The sequence below is a fragment of the Leptonychotes weddellii genome, chromosome 4, assembly GCF_054177405.1.
Source record: "Leptonychotes weddellii isolate Sample4059 chromosome 4, ASM5417740v2, whole genome shotgun sequence".
Classification (NCBI taxonomy): Eukaryota; Metazoa; Chordata; class Mammalia; order Carnivora; family Phocidae; genus Leptonychotes; species Leptonychotes weddellii.
In genome coordinates this window covers 97,531,045-97,546,604 of record NC_138372.1, presented here as the reverse complement: position 1 = coordinate 97,546,604, position 15,560 = coordinate 97,531,045, and the positions used below count along the sequence as shown (strand labels likewise).

The window sequence follows — 15,560 nt, the reverse complement described above, 5'->3', positions numbered from 1 at the left end:
CAAGAATAGTAAGATACCTAGGAATAAACCTAACCAAAGAAGTGAAAGACCCATATTCTGAAAACTGTAAAATACTGATGAAAGAAATTCAAGACAACACAAAGAAATGGAAAAATATTCCATGCTCATGGACTGGAAGAACAAATATTGTTAAAATGTCTACACTACCCAAAGCAATCTACACATTTAATGCAATCCTTAGCAAAATACCAACAGCAATTTCCACAGAATTAGAACAAACAATTCTAAAATTTGTATGGAACCAATAAAAGATCCCGAATAACCAAAGCAATCTTGAAAGAGAAAAGCAAAACTGGAGGTATCACAATTCCAGGCTTCAAGGTGTATTACAAAGCTGTAGTAATCAAAACAGTACAAAAAGAGACACATACACATAGATCAATGGAACAGAATGAAAAACCCAGAAATAAACCTACAACTATATGGTCAATTAATCTTTGACAAAGTGAGAAAGAGTATCCAATGAGAAAAAGTCTCCTCAACAAATAGTATTGGGAAAACTGGACAGCAACATGCATAAGAAACTGGACCACTTTCTCATATCCTACACAAAAATAAATTCAAAATGGATTAAAGACCTAAATGTGTAACCTGCAACCATAAAAATCCTAAAAGAGAACAAGGCAGTACCTTTTTTCACATCGGCCACAGCAACTTTTTTCTAAATATGTCTCCTGAAGCAAAGGAAATAAAAGCAAAAACAAACTATCGAGACATATGAAGGAAACAATCAACAAAACTAAAAGACAATCTATGGAATGGGAGAAGTATTTCCAAATGACATATCTGATAAAGGGTTAGCATCCAAAATATATAATGAACACCCAAAAAACAATTCAATTTAAAAATGGGCAGAAGACATGAATAGACCTTTCTCCAAAGACATACAGATGGCCAACAAAGATGCTCAACATTACTTAACATCAGAGAAATGCAAATCAGAAGTACAATGAGATATCACCTCACAACTCTTAGAATGGCTAAAATCAACAAAAGAAACAACAGGTGTTGATGAGCTTGTGGAGGAAAAAACCCTCTTGCACCACTGGTGAGAATGCAAACTGGTGCAGCCACTGTGGAAAACAGTAAAGGTTCCTCAAAAACCGAAAAATAAAACTCCCCTATGATCCACAATCACACTACTGGTTATTTACCCAAAGAATACAAAAACACTAATTCAAAAGGATACATGCACCTCTATATTTACAGTATCATTATTTATAATAGCTACAATATGGAAGCAGCTCAAGTGTCCATCAACTGGTGAATGGATAAAGGTGTGTGTGTATGTGTGTGTGGAACATAATGAATATTATTTAGCCATAAAAAAGGAAGGAAATCTTGCTATTTGCAACGACACGGATGGAGCTAGAGTGTAGTGCTAAGCAAAATAAGTAAATCAGAGAAAGACAAATACCATATGATTTCACTCCTATATGGAACTTAAGAAACAAACAAGCAAAGGGGAAATAAAAACGATACAAAAATCAAGAACTTATAGAGAGTCTTACAGAGAACTAATGGTTCCCAAAGGGGAGTCGGTGGGAGAATGGGTTAAATAGGTAATACAGATTCAAAAGTGCACTTGTGATGAGCACCAGGTGATGTATGAAGTGTTGAATCACTATATTGTACACCTAAACTAATATAACCCTGTTTACTAACTGAAATTAAAATGAAAACTTAAAAAAATAATAAAGTACATGAATTACATTTACTGTGTATAAATGAAAAAACAGGCCTAATTAACAACACATACACATCGGTCATATTTATCAGAAGTTTTCAAATGTTCATCAATATGGACCCAAAGATAACCTATAAATGATGCTTTAAACTCATTAGGACTTTTTATCTTACAATGTCATTAATAGCAGAATATTTTAGAAAAGTATGAAGTCATTCTGTGTCACCACTTTACTGCCCTCTATTTTGGACTACATACACTTACTCTCTTCCACACACCATCAGTGGAATTCCTAGCTAAGTAGGCCTATCATCCTATTAGCTCTGACCACTCGTTCAGCAAAGGAACAAATCTGACTGAATCATTAATCCTTATTCACAGTTCTTCACTCAGAAAAAAACCCATTCCACAATTCTAACTAGGCCTATAACCCCACTAGCTTTTTCAAAACCAGCAATTACAGTCCCACATTAAATGCTATCATCAAGAATGTCAAAAATGTTAAGAATACAGAATTATTGACATCAAGGCTTATGACTTACCTTACAAAAAACTTTAGAATGGAATTATATCCATCAATAGTATGAAACGGTAATATAAACACTGATTTAATATTAAAAATTATACTTACATTAAGTCACAGAAAAATATATTAAAAATATATTCTTTAGCTGAAATGAAGGTTTATCATGTATAGCAATTTTAACTTTTGTCTCTAAAATAAATATTTCAAGAAATTGCATGAAATTAAAAACTATTTCACTACATTGTTTTTAAGATTTTATTTTAGAGAGAGAGCGTGCACACATGTGCACACACAAGCGGGGGGGGGCAGAAGGCGAGAGAGACTCCTCAAGCCTACTCCCGGCTGAGCACAGAGCCCAATGCAGGGCTCAATCCCAGGACCCTGAGATCATGACCTGAGCCGAAATCAACAGTCAGGCACTTAATAAACTAAGACACCCAGGCGCCCCTACAATACATTTAAGTTTATAATAACTACTTAATATTTAATCAAGGAATGACAACACACGTTAACATGCTTGTAGAACCCTGTACTTTAAAATCTGGTATATGGGGCACCTGGGTGGCTCAGTCAGTTGGATGTCTGCCTTCAGCTCAGGTCATGATCTTGGGGTCCTGGGATGGAGCCCCATGTAGGGCTCCCTGCTCAGCTGGGGGTCTGTTTCTCCCTCTCCCTCTGCCCCTCCACCCCGCTTGTGCTCTCTCGCACACACGCACGCGTGTTCTCTCTCTCTCAAATAAAATCTTTAAAAAAATAAAGAACTGATTAAACATGGTAAATAAAAACATCTGAAAAAAACAAAATTCAAATCAAATATTGTACATCTGAAGCATCTGTACTATACCTTTAAATATAAGTGGAAAAACCTCTGGAATACAGGATCTGTAAAGTATCTCAATTCTATGGTTTAGGAGATGCATTATGCACAGAATATTAATTATGCTACTGATACTCTAGGTTACAACCAAAACCACTCAGCCCCTAGATACTCCCAAAAAATTCTGGAACTATACGAATAATTCATTCATATAGTTATGTGCTGTATACTAACTCAGCTAGATAAGGAGAAAATAACCAACTTAATGTGTTTATTTAATGAATGAACTTGAACATAAAATCTTTTAATACTGTTTTACTTCATAAAAATAAACTAAAAACAGAATTCATGTGTAAAACATAATTTACAAAGAGAGAAAGCTAGATTTTACTTCAACCATTTATTTTCTCACTAAATCACTTAAATAGAAATTGTACCATAATGATGGCAACACAAGAGGCACTCAAAAAACACTTCGTGAATTTATGGCAGGTGCTTACTTTCAATCTTCCTCTCAACACTTATCGACCGGACTGTCGTCCGGTAGCAGGTGCTGCTGATTCTAACACCAACACAGAATCCTTTCCCCAAGCTTACACTCAGGTGTCAGATACATTCAACATTCAAACACAATGCAGTAAGTTGTTGAAGACTTTGCTCAGATACTCTAGATATCTCAGTGAGATAGGCAAACCAAGGGAAAACACAAAAGTAACAGAAGTTACTATTCTCCAGGAGAGCAGCTAACAATGTCTATTCTAAAACTAGGAAAGGACATTTCCATATTGCTCATAAAGTGGCCCTTAAGGACACTTAATACTGACTCCCCTTTCCCCCATTCTTCTTACCTACTTCTCCAAGTAGGGTGCCTCTGGACAGGACTGTGTATGTTCATCAGGTAGAAGAACCTGGTTCCAAGCTTTGTGGGACTGGGAAGACTGGGCAACAGCTATGTAACCTGGGCTCCTTATTCTCCCCAGGGGTTTGAAATGGTTTCTAAAATCCAGGGTCCTGGGGTGCCTGGGTGGCTCAGTTGGTTAAGTGGCTGCCTTCGGCTCAGGTCATGATCCTGGAGTCCCGGGATCGAGTCCCGCATCGGGCTCCCTGCTCGGCAGGGAGTCTGCTTCTCCCTCTGACCCTCCTCCCTCTCATGCTGTCTCTCATTCTCTCTGTCTCAAATAAATAAATAAAATCTTTAAAAAAAAAATAATAATGTGCTTTCCTTTAGAACTACTATTTCAATTTATGTAAAGACCTACACAGGCTTTACGGATTTCTCTCCTGTGGTCTGGAACTTTGCTGAGTTCTAACTTAAACTGAATATAACATCTGCTCTTATACAAATCAGTGGAGACTTTGTAAATAAGAGTAAGTCACTCACAAACACCAGTCCTGAAGACCCACCTTATAATATTACCTCAAAGATTTACTTATAAAAGCATCAGCTCTTTTAAAAAGTCAACTATATTTGAAACAAACTTTTGAACACTGAATTTTATTCCATTTATTCTAGTCTGCAAGCCTCATGTATCCACTTCAAAATTTTGTGTCAAACAGCTCCCCAAATAATTGTCAAGTGGATGTTTCCACTAAGGATAATCTTTGCTTTCCATAGTTTCCATTTGCCTGACTGAATTTCAGTTAGCATCGTTTAAATAACACCAGTCCCCCAACAACATGGCTGAAGCTTCAATTAGCAGCCTAGTAACTATGAGTAACTGCATTAAGTACAAACTTTGCTGCTAGCTCCCCAGTCCACGAATCACTAAATAGATGAGCATCGTAACCAGTGGCCAATCACTTCACATCTGTTGGTGATGGGTCATTGCACATTTGTTAGTCACATACAGACAGCAAAGCTTATAGTAGTGTTGCCTCCTTGTCTGCCAGTAGTAAACCCATGTGATATTCTCATTATTTTCTTTTTAAGATTTTATTTATTTGAGAGAGAGAGAAAGAGAGCATGAGAGAGACAGCACGGCGGGGGGGAGGGAGATGCAGTGGGAGAGGGAGATGCAGACCCTGGGTCGAGCAGGAAGCCCGATGCAGGGCTCAATCCTAGGACCCTGTGATCATGACCTGAGCCAAAGGCAGACACTTAACTAACTGAGCCACCCAGGCACCCCAACCCATGTGACATTCTATAAAAATAGCCAATAAAAGAAATTAGCCAACAAAGATCAAAGCAATCAAAGCACAGCGAAGAAATGAAAACTGAAAGTGCAGCAAAGAAACAAAAACTAGTAACACTGAAGTGAAATGTGAATCAAATATAAGTAGTTATAGAAGAAATACCCGACCATAAAGTGTTGGAGACTCTAGATGAGCAGCCACATGAACTTTGTGAATGTGAGCTTATGGATGTATATGAGGGAAGTAATTTAAGAAAAGGATGACAATGTTCCAGAGGAAGTAAAACACTTCACAATAAAGAAAGTCACAGATTATTTCCTAACACTCAAAGCACAAAGGATAAAATATTAGAAATGATTCCAGCTTGTGAGTATGACAATTCACCAAAGCACAGAAAAGATGCTTGCTCCACATCCTAAGTTATATGAGAAAAAGGAAACACTGTTCCAACTACTCTTGACAAGTTTTTTTTTTAAATAAAACACTCTAATTCTTAATGTCTCATGTTTAATTTCGAGTACTAAGCAAATACTATTTTACAATTTTTTTTTTCATTTTCCTATACACTTGTAACCACAGGAAGAGTTTTTAATGTCTGAGCAAACATTTTCAAAGGTCACAGAGTAATAATTTTTCTTATTTAATAAAACTGCTTTGGGGGCACCTGGGTGGCTCAGTTGGTTAAGCATCTGACTTTGGCTCAGGTCATGATCTCGGGGTCCTGGGATCAAGTCCCATCAGGTTCTGTGCTCAGCAGGGAGTCTGCTTGTCCCTCTCTCTCTGCCCACCCCCCCACTCATGCTCTCTTGGTCTCTCTCTCAAAAAAATAAAATCTTTAAAAAAAATGCCTTGAACAGTTTCAGTTTGAATCGTCATTTTTACCACTCTGTAGTACTGTACAAAGGGATGACTGCCTGTATAGTAAGGCTGTATTATTTAATCATATTGTCAAGAGCAAACGTGTATCAAGGGTATGTAGGTTCCTAAGGGACACAGAAAAATCTATCAGGCCAGGTAATAAAGTCTCAAGAGGGAAATGTACTAGACTACTGCAATTTGGCTCTCCTACTGTTTAGTTCCCAGATTGTATGTTATGATCTACACATGGAGATCTTTTCTGTTACTACTCCCAAATTCTGCTCATTAATCTTGAAGATGGGGAAAACAAACTCATGTTGTCCAACCTTTTCATAGAAGGGATGGGGAAAGCAAGGCTTAAGAGATCCAGTGGCATGCCTATCATGCCACAGTAATCTATCAGGGGCTGGCAGGGGAATTAAAACACTGCTAATCTAGTTCTTGTTCCCATATACACAATGCTACCCACTTCTGAAGAGAGTAATTAGTTTTATTTTGGTTTCATTTTTCAACCATATGGCTTACACAGACCCACTATCAAAGAAAAAATACTCCATTTTTTCCTGAGCTTCTCATTACTTAAAGATATTTTACAATCATCTACATTCAAAGACTAGAACACCACTGTAACACTAGTGTAACTTAAGTGATACGAAATTTTAAAATGTTTCACATTACAATGTATCCCAGATGGGATCCTGAGACAGAAAATCTACATTAGGTACTCTAATGTACAATCTTTATGTACTATCTTCACAACTTCTCTGTAAAACTGTTCTAAAATTTAAAATTTATTTTTTTTAAAGTACTGCAGATACTTTTTTTTATCTACGTCTTTTCTTAGTGCTGGGATCTAATTAAATTTTTGAATCAAAGTTACTAAATGTACTAATAAATTTCTATTCCTTAAAGTAGTGTTTAAGCTATGTCCTATGAAATCCTCTTGACCCCCCCAAGGTGACTCTGCCTCTTGGAAAAGAGGAACCTAGCCAGTGGGTCTCCACCACAGCCCAATTTCCATTCATAAGAAGCATCTAACAGTCCGAAACAAAGATTCTGCTAGAAAGAAAAGTGTGAAAGTCACTCTCAAGCATAAAAAGGAGTAAGATTCATGTTTGAGGAATATTCCAAATTCACAGTTCCTCATAACAGAAAGAACATTAAACTGAGGACAAAAAAAAAACCCAAATTCTAATCTTGACTCCATCACTATGTACAATCTTGTATTTCTTTAGGCCTCAGTTTTCTCATCTGCAAAATAAGAGGACCAACAGTTCCCATTCTAATTAGAATTTTTTCTCCCCAATTTTTCTTCTAGTAAAAGGAAGGGTAATGCACCTTTAGATAATGCACATTAAAATATAATTCCTGGGGAGCCTTGGTGGCTCAGTTGTTAAGTGTCAGCCTTAGGCTCAGGTCATGATCCCAGGGTCCTGGGATCGAGCCCCACATGGGGCTCCCTGCTCAGCGGGAAGCCTGCTTCTCCCTCTCCCACTCCCCCTGCTTGTGTTCCCTCCCTCGCTCTCTCTGACAAATAAATAAAATCTTTAAAAAATAAAAAATAAATAAAATTCCTTAGAAAAGATCAAAAAATATTTGTCAGGTGTCTCTTCTTTTTGTCCTATCAAATAACTATTTTTATCCAAGATTACTTTGTCTATGTACATTTTTAAATGATTCCCTTTTTTACAAAGTTTTCTTTTTTTTTTTGTAATCTCTTCACCCAAAATGGGGCTCAAACCCAAGACCCCGAGATCAAAACCATGTTCCTCAGACTGAGCCAGCCAGGCACCCCAAAACATGTACATTATTACATCCATCTAGCTCATCTCATTTTAATAAATTTCAAGTTACATCATTTATTTCACAATATACACATACTGTTTCCCTTCCATGCCACCAAGAAGCAAAGAATAAAAAAATATAACTAACAAAGTATAATTTAAAAAGTCCAAAGCTGCTTCTGCACTCATATCCCTCTCAGTTCAATACTGTCAATAATGTAAAGCACATAAACTGAGTAGAATAATTCTGAAATTTACCAGGGGAAGTTTTTAGTAATAGTTTCAAAATGAATTTCAGTGGTTTAAGAAAGCTCAAATGCCTAAATAACACCCTTATTAATTATGCTAAGGCTTCAAATTTCATAAATCTAAAAACAGAGTGAAAATATAACAATTGTGATGCTGAAGTATAAACTAGAAAACACAAGCATCCGATGTATGCATAAGGAAATATAACAATAATCAGCAACATCTTTATAATTTATATTTGACTTCCTTAAAAATGACTAAAAGTAGTTAACAAAAAGTATCTGCCATTAATATCATCTAATACTTGGTCTTTTCAAAATATTTCCACACTTTCTCATACGTATAATGTTAAGGAAAAAATCATGTTTAAATAAACAATGCAATCCACAAAATTACTAATAACTATCAAATGACTATAACTCATAACTACCAAAACTAAATTTTCAAGAACCCATAGGTACTAAGCACAGTTCTTAAAAAGATACGGCCCATTCATAAGCACACAGGATTTCAAATAGCAAGTCTTAACAGTAAAACCTCATTTTTGAAATAATCCTTGTTTTAGTAGTTCGCTCTGACCTCAAGTATATTTCTCAGTGCTAAAACTGTTAAAGATCTCATCACCTATGACATCTGTAAATAAAGATGAGACTTAAAAGACACAATTTTTCATTAAAATATATGTTGAATGTATTCTGAGGTGTTCCAGTAACATACACTGCAACCTTCCATTTTTCAGCACAATATAGATTTAAAAATTCGTTTTCATGCAATGATGGCATGAATTATTAAATCACACTATTCTATAACCTGGTTTCAATAATGACTAGGAAAAATGAAAGATCAAACATATGTTTAAGTAGTAAAACCTAACATTTTCATTTTAACATTTTTTAAAATGGTCAAGCTTCGAAAATCTCAGCGTTAATATTTAATTTCAAAGTCTGTGCTCATAGGAAACCACTTTACTCAGTACGAGAGAAGAGTTGAACAGCTTGAGAAACCACTTCTTCAATTAGCTTTCCCTTGCTCTATGCTTTTATTTTACTTGCACTACAGTTTTGCATTTAAATGAATAAAAAGACAACACGTATTCAGTCAGGTAGGAATGGTCATCCTTTCTCCGTTATTACAAAGATTAACAGTTCTCTTCTCCTCAGTCCTCTCTTCCTCCACCCATATAAAAGCAAGCCCAAGGGAACGCAAGCCCCACTCTATCCATGACGCCCCTTACCCTGAAACCCTTCCTGGCCTGAGGTTGACACCGCCCACCTTGGGCCTCCTCGCCTCCCTCCCACACCGTCTTCCGCTCAGCAATCGGACCCGAACCTGCCAGACCCCGCGAGTGCGCCCGCGCCAGAGCCACCCCGCCCCCAGCCTGAGGACGCGCGGCCGACGCGCAAGCACGACCCACCGCCCCCGACGGCCGCCCCAAGCCCTGGGCGCCGGCGCCCGGCCCGCCCGGCCCCTCCCCGCTCCCGGGCTTCGCTCCACGGGGAGCCCGGTGTCCGAGAAGGCGCACTCCAGATTCTCCCACACAGTCAGTGCCCGGCCGCCAGCAGCAAGTGGAGGGGCAAAGCCGGGTTGGAGTGGGAAAGCAGGCAGCCCAACCAGGGAACCGACCTGTGGAGACCGCCATCTTCTCCTGCAGCCCGACGCAGCCGCCTGCACGCACAGCGACGTCAGTGCCACTTCCGGAAGCGCGCCGCTTCGCCCCCCGCCCTGCGGCGTCCCGGCGCGCGTCACCATGGGCTCCTCCCCCGGCGGCTTTAGCTCAGGTCACCTAGCCCAAGGGTATGCAGGGCCTTGGGGCTGTTTGGGCGGCTTCCTAAGCTACTACAGTTGATGGAAAGTAAAAGTCGAAAAGTCATTGGGACATCACGTTGAGTCAGTCATCCTAATGTAGAGCAAAAAGGCAAAGAGAAAATATTTGTTAAAAGGCATGTGCAATGGAGCGGAGGGGAAAATTTTCTTTTAATTTTTTTTAAATTTTTTAAAAAAAGGCATGTGCAGTGCGGCTGCAATCCCTAATACGGCAACCACGTGTATTATGAGCTCGTGCCTGGAGATGTGCTGTAAGGGAGACAGCGCAGGTTTGCAAAACCCTAACTGTTTAACAATTCATGTAAAGAACATCTCGTTAAGAATGTTTTATGTTGATTAAATATGGAAATAATATTTTGATATATTGAATTAAAAGAAGCATATTATTAAAAGTCAAAACAAAATAGGGCATTGACAATTCTGTGTTGAAAAATGATTCAAAGGCGTTCAACAGAAAATTTAGAGAGCCCCTTAGAATTAAATGAATTTATTGCATTCATATTTTACTTTTGAGATATGCATGATAGTGAAACACTAAAATCTATGTCTAAGTCGGAAAGTTCTTTCAAAAACGTCTAAAATAAAATTTCTCAGTAATTAGGAAGCATGTCATTCAAAAAGCAAAGATTTTACATCCTTAGTTTTCACTATAGTGACACAGAAATGTTGCCATCTGGTATTATGTAACTATCATGGCTCTTAATACCATCCTCACAAATATAATTAGTAATATTTGATACTACCATCCCCATTTTATAAGAAATGAAACTAAACCCCAAAGAACTGAAATGACTTTCCTAACAGCGTGAATCTACCAGTACTTACAAAAGAGCTGGAATTCGGACAAAATTCTCATTCCCAAGTTAATGCTCTTTTCATTCCCCGTTGCCTTTACAATGCTGGTCCTGATTGTAGATGCTGATGCTGCTATAGTAGTATTCAGGAGTCTGAAGTTTTTACTTTTAGTGGTTCTTAGTTCTTTCCATCCCACATACTTATTTACCCCATTTTTTTTTAAGATTTTATTTATTTATTTGACAGAGTGAGAAAGCACAAGCAGGGGGATCGGTGGAGGGAGAAGGAGAAGCAGGCTTCCCACTGAGCAGGGAGCCCGATGGGGGACTCGATCCCAGGACCCTGGGATCATGACCTGAGCCAAAGGCAGACGCTTAACTGACTGAGCCACCCAGGCACCCCTACCCCATCTCTTAACCTGTGTCTGAAGCTTTGGGAAAGAAAGGCCCTATTCTTAATTTCTGAACTTGGAGCGCCAGCTGCTTTTTCTTTGTAGTCAGTCCCATCTCTGTCCCATAATGTGAAGTGACGCTATACAGCATTCTTCTAATGTTTGTTTCACTCTTTGTGGTAGGCAGACCTCTGAGATGGCTCCCAATGATCCCCTCCTGGTGTCCATGCCCTTGTTTTTTATAATTCCCTTGCCTTTTATGGGGACTGAGTTTACTAACTAGCTTTCAGTGAATAAAGTAAAACAGGAGTGCTGGGATATCACTTTTGAGATTATGTTTTAGAAAGACTAGATTCCATCTACAGCACTCTCTCTTGCTCTCTTGCTTCCCCCGAGGGTCACCAGCTGCCATATGGAAAGCTACCCTAGAGAGAAGCCCAGGTGGCAAGGAACTGATATCAGCTTCTGGCCAACAGCATTGGAGGAAGTAAGGCCCTCAGTTCAACAGCCATGAAGAACTAAATCCTGTCAACAAACATAAGGGTGAGCTTGAAAGCATACCCTGCCCTAGTCAAGTCTTCAGATGACACTGCAGTCCTGGCCATCACCTAATTACCTAGGACACCTAGGACCCAGCTAAGGCATGCCCAGATTCCTGACCCACAGAAAATAAGATAATACATGTTTGCTGTTTTAAGCCGCTAAGTTTTGGGACAATTTGTTATGCAGCAATAAGAAACGAATACATTCTCCCTGCTTACTGTTACTTTGTGTTAACTATTCTTACAAACATTGTTCGAGTAACCATTATCATACATTTTTCACAAATGTCCACTTACATTTGGATGTTGATGAACTTCTGCTGACATATATTTACCATCTTATTAGGGCAGACTGATGGATAATGGCATTTAATAGCTTAAATCCTCTCCTCCCCACAACAGAATCAAAATTATCAACTAGCAAAACATTGACCAAATTCAATTCTACTTTACCAGTTGTAAATATTTTCTCAGGAAATGCTTGAATCTTAAAAACAAAATACACAGGGACACCTGAGTGGCTCAGTCAGTTAAACATCTGCCTTCAGTTCAGGTCATGATCCCAGGGTCCTGGGATCAAGTGCGGCATCTCCCTCTGCCTGCCACTCCCCCTGCTTGTGCCCTCGTGCACTCTCTCTCTCTCTGACAAATAAATAAATTAAATCTTTAAAAAAATAAAAAATAGGGCGCCTGGGTGGCTCAGTTGGTTAAGCGACTGCCTTCAGCTCAGGTCATGATCCTGGAGTCCCAGGATCAAGTCCTGCATCGGGCTCCCTGCTCGGCAGGGAGTCTGCTTCTCCCTCTGACCCTCCCCACTCTCCTGCTCTCTCTCTCTCATTCTCTCTCTCAAATAAATAAATAAAATCTTTAAAAAAAATAAAATTAAAAAAATTAAAAAAAATAAAAATAAATAAAAAATAGACACCCTTTAAAAAAAATACATAAATGTTGTCTTCACATTTTATAAACAAGACTGGCAAAGCCAATAGTAGTCCTACCATTTTCCTACCTATTGTTCTTTGAAGAGCAAATTACAATCTATGGGAGGAAGTCAGATTTTGTGTAACTTGAAAACAAAAATGCTCAATTTTTGCTTATTCACAATAGTATGTAAAAGCAACAAGCCTCAGTGACAATGAGGAAAAACTAGGGGGAAAAGTTACTTCAAATTTTTTGGGAGTCGAAGAAACAGAAGAAAACAAAAAAGAAAATTGGGTGAAGGAATAATAAAATCACAGAAATAAAAAAAAATTTACTAATCTACTACAACTTTGATCAATACGGAACTTAAATTGAAGAAAGAAGCAAATCAAAAGCTGTCTAGAGTGTTAGAAACAGTCAAAGAACAACTGTGGAAGCAAAGTCTGGTATTTGTGGGGTATCAGCATGAGGCAAGGGACAGTGTGAAGGGCTCAAGAACCCGGGAGATTCAGGAAAGGCCAAGGTGAGCAATGGGTGTAGGTTCCCCCATCACCTTCCAGCACAGCTCCCTCAGCTCTTCAGTGTGCAATGAAGAAATGATGGATTTGGAATCAGAGAGATCTAAGTGCAACCACTTGTTCACCTTGTGACGTTAAAAAAGGCATTGAATCTCTTTAATCTCCAGTTTCCCACCAGTGAAATAGAAGTGATCTTAGGATTTATACTTAACACATATATTTTAAATGTAGTATCTGGCAATCAAATGTGCACAATAAATTGTTGCCATTCTTATGATGATTATACCATAAAAGAAAACTATTCTTTTTCCTAGTAGGCAAATAATTCTTATAGGCATTTTGTGTTTTCCTTTGGCTCTGGCTGCGAAGAAACTCAAAACCAAATCTCTAGCACCTGTCTAGGAAATGTTCATGGTATATAATGTATGTTCCGACTTCACCTTTTCAATCACTTTGTTTTCTCATTTATTCCATGTCACAATTTACACTTATTTGGTTCCTTATCTTGGTATTTACTATACTGTACTGTAAACTACCATAAAGTCTCTTTTTTAGAAAGAAGTACAGTATTAATAAATGATAAATTAGCTATTTATTAGCTTTTGAGTTCTATATAACCACTGGATAACTGGTATATGTCATTTCCTAATCCCTTCTTGAGAAAAAATGCCCTATCATGTGCTTTAGTGGAAGAGACCCTAAGCTGTTCCTTGAACAAAAGTGGTCCAGCTGCAACAGTTAAACCACTTCCTGCCAGCTACAGCTAATATACCATTCCAGGGCACCCATTCTATTGACTGACTAGCAGCCTATGTGAAGGTCTGTCACAACAAACATGTTTGACCTTGGTCAAACATGAATATCTCTTCCCCCACCCTCTCTCTATCTATCTCTCCCTCATCTATCCAGGAAAATACAGAAAACAACTATGGATGGAAGCAGAAAGAAAAGAATGACATACGAGAAGATGCAAAGACACAAAAAAGTCACAGAATCCCTTTAATGGCAACTTGAAGGCATTACGCAGACTAGGTCCTTAGATCCATGTTGGCTCCTTCTAGTTGCCAAAATAACTCTTCCTCTTCTTCCAACAGTAGAAGTACAACTCCCATGAAGTTCCTGCTTCCCTCATTGTCATTAATGTTTGTGCTGGACAGTCTAAGGCACTGCATGATCCTAGGATGTTCATGCCCTAGGATGTTCCCTTCCCCTTGAGTGTGAACAGGACTTGTGGCTTGTCTTTTTTTCTTTTCCAGCTTTATTATTATTGACAAATTAAAAACGTGTATATTTAACATAACGTGATGTTTTGATATATTTATACACTGTGAAATGATTCATAATCAAGCTATATACATCACTCACATAATTACCAATTTCTCAAGTGATGAGAACACTTAAGACTCACTCTCTTAGGGGTGCCTGGGTGGTTCAGTTGGTTAAGCGCCTGACTTCGGCTCAGGTCATGATCCCAGGGTGCTGGAGTCGAGCCCTGTGTCAGGCTCCCTGCTCATTGAGGAGTCTGCTTCTTCCCTCACCTTCTGCCCCTCCCCCTATTTGTGTTTTCTCTCAAATAAATAAATAAAATCTTAAAAAGAAAGATTTACTCTCTTAGCAAATTTGAAGTATATAATACATTATTATTAACTATAGTCCCCGTGCTGTAAATTAGGTCTCCAGAACTTATTTGTCCTATTACTGGAAGTTTGTAACTTTTAATGAGTATCTCCGCACATCTCCTATATCCCAGCCCCTGGCAATCACCATTTGCTCTCTGCTACCATCATATTTTTATTTAAGATTCCACATATAATTGAGACCATACAAAATGTTTTACTGTGTCTGGCTTATTTCACTTAACATAATATCCTCCAGGTTCATCAATAGCATTTACAAATAGCAGGATTTCCTTCTTTTTTAAAGAGGATAAATATTCCATTGTAGGTATACACATCTCATTTTCTTTATTTGTTTGTCAACAAACACTTTGTTTACATGTTTTGGCTACTGGGAATAATGCTGCAATGAACATGGAAGTGCAGATATCTCTTCAAGATGGTGATTTTATTTCCTTCAGATATGTACCCAGAAGCAGGATTGCTGGATCATATGGTAGTTCTATTTTTAATTTTTTGAGCAACTTCCATATTGTTTTCCACAGTGGCTGTACCACTATAATGGCTATCTGAAGAGCTATTTGGAGAAATCTAAGGCTATATTCATGCTCAGCAGAAAAAGAAGTGCTGTCATCAAAAGTTGAAGTCTAACATAGAGAGTTACAGGAAATAACTCTCTACTTAACAACCCGGACAAGGATATAGAACCCAAATACCTGACCTTCACAACCTTCCAGAATCCAACCTCTGCTGACCTCTCCTGTATTGTTTCTCATCACTCTGCAATGGTCAACCCACACTTTACTCAAGCCATCTCTCAGGTATGCCATTGCTATTGCTATGTGCTAATTGCCACGTTCATGCTTATATCTCTACCT

General features: G+C 38.4%; 1 protein-coding gene and 1 long non-coding RNA gene across 3 annotated transcripts in view; one reads left to right on the top strand and one right to left on the bottom strand.

The window, feature by feature from the left end:
• UBE2V2 (ubiquitin conjugating enzyme E2 V2) overlaps positions 1 to 9,779 on the bottom strand; it is a 39,159-nt gene extending 29,380 nt beyond the window's left edge. The window contains exon 1 of one of the 2 annotated variants that reach the window (XM_006734120.3): positions 9,699 to 9,779. In XM_006734120.3, coding sequence (XP_006734183.1) covers positions 9,699 to 9,714 — 16 coding nt within the window. In that variant the 5' untranslated portion in view covers positions 9,715 to 9,779. The remainder of the gene's footprint in view (positions 1 to 9,698) is intronic. The other variant, XM_081815980.1, reaches the window with a different exon arrangement.
• LOC145720896 (uncharacterized) lies at positions 5,398 to 5,654 on the top strand. Its single transcript, XR_014144160.1, has 2 exons — positions 5,398 to 5,451; positions 5,614 to 5,654. It is a non-coding gene; the product is annotated as an uncharacterized LOC145720896 (long non-coding RNA).
• Positions 9,780 to 15,560: the final 5,781 nt, after the last annotated feature.